This window comes from Bactrocera neohumeralis, unplaced genomic scaffold (assembly GCF_024586455.1).
Source record: "Bactrocera neohumeralis isolate Rockhampton unplaced genomic scaffold, APGP_CSIRO_Bneo_wtdbg2-racon-allhic-juicebox.fasta_v2 cluster10, whole genome shotgun sequence".
Taxonomy (NCBI): Eukaryota; Metazoa; Arthropoda; class Insecta; order Diptera; family Tephritidae; genus Bactrocera; species Bactrocera neohumeralis.
This window is the reverse complement of record NW_026089623.1, coordinates 27,799,621-27,805,389: the sequence shown is the minus strand read 5'-3', so window position 1 is coordinate 27,805,389 and position 5,769 is coordinate 27,799,621. Positions and strand designations below refer to the sequence as shown.

Genomic DNA, 5,769 nt, shown 5'->3' with positions numbered 1-5,769 from the left:
TCCTGTCCAAAATAAACTGCGCCTTTCGTTTTCTTCTTCTTGAAAAATTGGGCATTCATCTCTCCTATTCTAGCAAGTTAATATTACAATATGTTTAGAATGTCGATAGTTTTTCTCTATCTTACTTACGTATTCTCCCATTGAATTGAAAATTCCAGAAAATGTAACAGTGTTAGTGAACAGCTGAAAATGTTTCAATGTGTTTGTGCAATCTGTTACCTCCGTCTTGCAGGGTGAGCAGAGAACAATGAGTAGCTGGTAAACAATGTATCACGTACCAGCGCCATCTACTTAAAATATTGGTTTGTAGTACATGCTATGTATCAGAGATGGCGCTGTATGAATTTTTCTGTTGAAATTTTTTCTGAATTTTCTTTGCAATAAACCTCACGGAGCCCGAGAACTTTCCAACGAATGCAAAACCGTGGAAATCGGTTAATGCGTTCTGGAGTTGCAGCGTCAGGAAGGAAAACCCGACTTATTTTTATATATCAGATTAACATAGATAAATTTTGAATTTAAAGAAAAACATGAAATATTGAAATAAAATTTTATACATTTGAAAAAGAAGAAAGTATGTTGTCACGAATACGATTTGCTGTTGAAGTAAATTCAGGGTCATTGGTTTGTTCCTCTTCCTCTTCCTCTTGACGGCTTTCATTATCAAATTCTATCGGGTTCAAATCTTCCACTTTGTAGAAAATGCAAATATTGTGTAGTGCACAAGCAACATATATGTATAATTTGACTCGCAGCTCTCGAGCTCCCAACAAACATCGAAAGCGGTTCTTTAAAACACCGATCGTTCGCTCTATATTATTTCTAGTTTTGGAGTGCTTTATGTTATAATTACTTTGTCGGCTGCCTTGACTTACGGAACGATACGGAGTCATTAGCCAAGGTTGTAATGGGTATCCAGCATTGAATTGAAAAAAAGCAAATAACTATTTTAAATTGTCTAAGAAACATACATACATACATACATATATACCTAAATACCTAACAGCCATGCGTTCCTTTCACCTTCACGATATCGTCGTTCCATATAGCACCTCAGCTTGCTCAATCCCCATGCATGAGCGTCGTGATTGCACCCAGGATACCTAGCGTCAATGCTTCTTATTCGTAATTTGTGATCGCACACCTAAAAAAATAAATTTTCAATTATGGAATTGATTTCATGAAATACAATCCTCACCACCATGGCATTGATGCTATAAAATCCTTTTCTATTGTAAGAAAGAAAAGGTTCATCGGATGGCTGGGAAACCAGCTTTCGTAAAAAAATCTTGTTTTGCTTCCTGCTTTTCTATTTCATTTTGCTAAAATTTTATCCACTATGGGCATAGCTTTCGCTGCATTATTTCGAGAAAATTTGACAGCCACTTTGACACGGTTGACTGTGCCATTCCAACATTGTGGTCTGCGCCAACTCCATGCTGGTTACTGCCTTCCGCAAAAAAACTTAAAGCGGATACCACAATGTTAAGCGGAGATAACGAGGACAAAGTACTTGCCGTCGTTTCTTCCGCAAACGTATTTAGGACATACTTGAATGCGTCCTTATTCAGACGAAAGTTTTTTTTGAATCTAAATAAGTAAACAAATTGTAAGAGAATTGTCTACTTTCATGTGCAATTACTTACAGCCCGTCATTCATCTGGAAGGGATCGCACATATCTCGTAATCTTCTCCTTTCAATTCTCACCCCAGCAATATCAAACTTTGAAGTATTCAGTGCAATTCTAATAGGTCTGTAATTGTTTCATATGTTTGATAAAATTTTACCGGAATTTTCATTTATAAGAAATAAGGAGTATTTACTATGATATATTTCTCAATATGCAAAACGTTTATTCATCTGACCAATTTTCACAAAAAACAGTTCAACTTTAAATTGTAAAAACACAAATTTAATATAATTCGATTTTAATTGATTATTAATCTACATAAAAACTTAATTATTGAAAAGAATAATTTCCATTATTATTTTCAAAATGTTTAAAGTGTAGAGACATAACCCCATGGGTCAAGCTTTTTGTTTAATAACTGCAATGAGGATTCGGATAACTTGGAGAGCAGTTCAGCCAGCTTGTGCTTTGTATAAACTTTATACAGCTGTCGAGTTTCTGAAGCGATTTCGTCTGACAGCTTAACACATCCTTGGTAATCGCCCGAGACGTGTAAAACTTTATGCAATAGAAGTACCATCTCGGGTATGCAGATGCTACGTAATTTTTCTAATTGTATTTGGCGATTCTGCCAATCTAATCCATTGATATTTACAGGATCTTTTGACGTATCTGGATCAATTAACCACCCCTTTTCCGGGAAAAGTAATATATTGAATAATGCATCTCGTGTTACTAATGATAAGTAATGAAATATATTACTAAAATACTACAGTGATTTTATAATTTTTTAACTTACATTTAGTTTGTTCTTCAAGATTTGCTTCCCAACGTTTTAAATCTGCATGATAAACTTGCCCTTTATGCTCTGATGCAACTCGTTCAGTAAAATTTGCGCCAGCTGTGATAACATTTGGTTCCTTTGGTCGATTATGTAATAGACGTGACCATTCCCCAAAACTTTCGATAGCGGTTAAGTAAATTTTATAACTAAGATATTCCTTGATGCTACACTGTTCGCGGCAAGGGAAATTCTCATTGGAACCATATATATTAATAATTTGCGAAAGAGAATCGGTAGGGACAATTTCATAAACTGCGCGTACACATTCCGATTTGTTCTCGCCAAGAAAAGTACGTATCATTGCGTTTGCTTGCCACAACAGCTCGCCACGTTGTGTTGGTAAAAAAGTTAACCATTCCAACGCACTAATTTTTCGCTGATCGAAAGAAGAAATCTCACCAATTTTTAGTTTTGCGTCAGACATGGCAGCTTTCTCGATAATATCTGGTACACGTTGACGAATATTATCAACTGTATAGCGAGTGATATTCTCTACATCAAGCCCAGCATTAATAGCCTCGGTGAGTGCTGCTGAACGACTCGCAGTATCGGTAATTCCTTCTAAGAATTTGGAATATAAAAACATTTGGAATTTTCCTGGTAGTGCAGCAGTGTAAAAAGCAACTAGTTGGGCATCTCCCATTTTTATTAAACAATCAACATAAGCCGCTACTATAAAGTCGGCTGTTTCTTCCTTATCAACACGTCCAATTTGTCGCATAAAAAGTACAATGTGCGTAATGAACCGTAGAATATGAGGGGATAAACTATCTCGTGGATCGTTGGATTTATTAGACTCCTCAACCCAACGCCGCATTATTTGTAGCAATTCTCCTATATTGTCCAATATCAAATACTTTTGTATTATACCGACTTTACTGCAGTTGTAGTCGCGAACGGCAGCGTCTTTGTGAACCGATAGTTCTTCGAATATCTGTTCCAATGACATTTTCGAATTCCAATAAGTATCTGGTAGGGGAAGATAAGCTTTAATGCAGCAAGCCCGTATTTCACTTTCCACACGTATATCAATTTGCACTTTGAGATAAGCCCAAAGTACATCTTCCCATGAAACATTTAATAATGCCTTTAAAGAATCAAGATGACCACAAAAAGCTCCAGCTATTGCGCGGGTATATTCGTCAAATTTTTTGCAGTCAGCCATTAGCCAAGCGCATTTCTTCCAAATATCACGACGCGGATTCCCTTCAATTGGCTGCTTTTCCCTAGTATTAAATTGTGTTTCGTAATTGGGATCTTCATGTAGACGCCAACCCTCTAGTATAGCAGCACGCCATGTTTGTCCACTGTATTTACAAAGAGTCATTGCTTCATCAATTCTTCCTTGACGAATTTCTGCAAAAATACACCGTGATAGACGTAAATTATCTTCCTCGTCCAACGCATGAAGTGGACGACGTTCACGATGTGGAGCATCCGGATCCAACGCTTTGACAATATCTACCCCAGTGCCAAAAGCTACATCACGTCGGTTTTGTAGTTGAAAAAGAGTATTTTCCCAACCTACTGCACGATTTGTAACATGACCAACTTGAGGTTGTGAGTCCTTTCGATTGTAGCATGCTTCAAGCCAATCGACCATCAGTTGGTACTCTCGTAATGTAGAGTTACCTATATATTAAAGAATGTGTTTTTAATGATTATACAAATATATTTATTAATACATACATGCATAGAGTTGGGCAATTACTTCTTTCTCCGAACCTCCTAAAGGTGGCATATTACAATCCATACCAACATCTTCGGCTTGGACCATGATTCTATCCTTGTATAAAGCAAATAACAATCTCCATGTATTAATTTCTTGGTCCAACCATTTGTAATTGTTAATTTGACATTTGGACATAGTTGCATTCTCTCGAAAGGTTTTCTGCAATTCATCAGCTACACCAGCACATGTCTGTATCAAATTTTGTATTGTATCAAAAACTTCAGAGTCATTTGTGCGTCCTTGCAAAACTTCTTGGAATTGAGGAAATAATGAATCTGTTTTTTCCTTAAGTAAGAATAACTTTGTATTTTCCTCTAAAGTGGACCTGTCACTAATGTTGAAAACATCACAAGTAGTATCGTTGTAGTTCCCAAAAAATGTGTCAGAATAATTCAATGACCGTTGGCGTTCCGGTTGATCTAAAACGCGGGACAATTCGTTTGGTAGTAAAGAGATTGAGAGTTCATTAGGGCTTGCACTTTGGTGGGTGTATAATTCTTTAGCTGTTTGAGGTTTTATTTGAACGAGGCTGCGCTTCGAAGTAGTTAATACACTATTTGACATTTTAATAAAATTTGGTAATACAAAATAAATTATTCTTTAGTATCGAGGTAAACGTTGGTATTAAACTGTTCTTTCTTCTATTTGATGTGCTGAACACATAGAGAGCGACAAGGCTTCAAGCGACATCTGTCAAATATTAAAATACACTTGTTCTTAGGGACACAGTTATGTAGTCGTGCAGTTGTCTAAATAACTGTGTCTTTAGGAAAGTGTGTATTTTATTACTTGACAGATGCCGCTCGAAGTCTGTCGATCTATATATGTCCAGCTCTTAACTGTTTGTCTCAAAACAATTGGAAATGCTATTACAGGGTGCTATAATCATCAAAAAAAAAAAAATAATGGAATAAATTGCCTATTCACAATAGCCTAATCATGCCAAGGAGTATTAAATGATCATCTTATTAATATTGAGTGTATTAATTGAATTCAGCTTTCAATAATTTTAAATGACATTCTCTTTATCAATTTGTAACATTATATTGGATATTCCATAGATATACTTTTGTCTTTCTTTTAATTTAAGCTTAGTACGTAGTAGTAGAAACGTAAAAACTTCATATAAAAAAACGCTTAAGAAACGGTCAAGAAACTTTCCTGCGATAAATTTACTTGTGCTAGTCGCAGCTTTCAAGAAATCTAGTACTAATTTTTGATACATTTTTTCAGTAAAATGTGAATATGGCAAACCTGGTTTTGCGAAGAAACATCCCTGCAAGACGGGTAGTTGTTAGCAAACGTGTAAGCGAGTTGTTATTGTTCACTTTTGCATTCGTTAAAATATTTGTTACTTTTGTTCAGAGAGTGGGAAAAAAGTAACACATAGCTATTTAATGTTCAATGGTTATCTCGCTCTAACCAATGGCAAATATCGCATGCTGCCTTGTTCTAACAGAATACATCCATTTGTTAGCAAATCTCTTCACAGTATGTTACGGGTAACAAATTCTTTCGTTAGCGCAAAGCTTACCTATGTGTTATGGATAACAAAAAGTATT

The 5,769-nt window shown here is 35.8% G+C and overlaps 1 protein-coding gene and 1 long non-coding RNA gene across 2 annotated transcripts; both read right to left on the bottom strand.

Moving 5' to 3' along the window:
* Nucleotides 1-377: 377 nt before the first annotated feature.
* Nucleotides 378-1,361, bottom strand: LOC126765520 (uncharacterized). Its single transcript, XR_007668488.1, has 3 exons — nt 1,199-1,361; nt 984-1,144; nt 378-865 (listed from the first exon to the last, which is right to left on the bottom strand). It is a non-coding gene; the product is annotated as an uncharacterized LOC126765520 (long non-coding RNA).
* Nucleotides 1,362-1,819: 458 nt separating this feature from the next.
* Nucleotides 1,820-4,936, bottom strand: LOC126765205 (nuclear pore complex protein Nup107). The gene is made up of 3 exons (XM_050482820.1): nt 4,165-4,936; nt 2,431-4,107; nt 1,820-2,366 (listed from the first exon to the last, which is right to left on the bottom strand). Exons 1-3 carry the CDS (start codon nt 4,769-4,771, stop codon nt 2,002-2,004), a joined length of 2,649 nt encoding a protein of 882 aa, XP_050338777.1. The 5' UTR covers nt 4,772-4,936; the 3' UTR covers nt 1,820-2,001.
* Between the last annotated feature and the right edge of the window lie 833 nt (nt 4,937-5,769).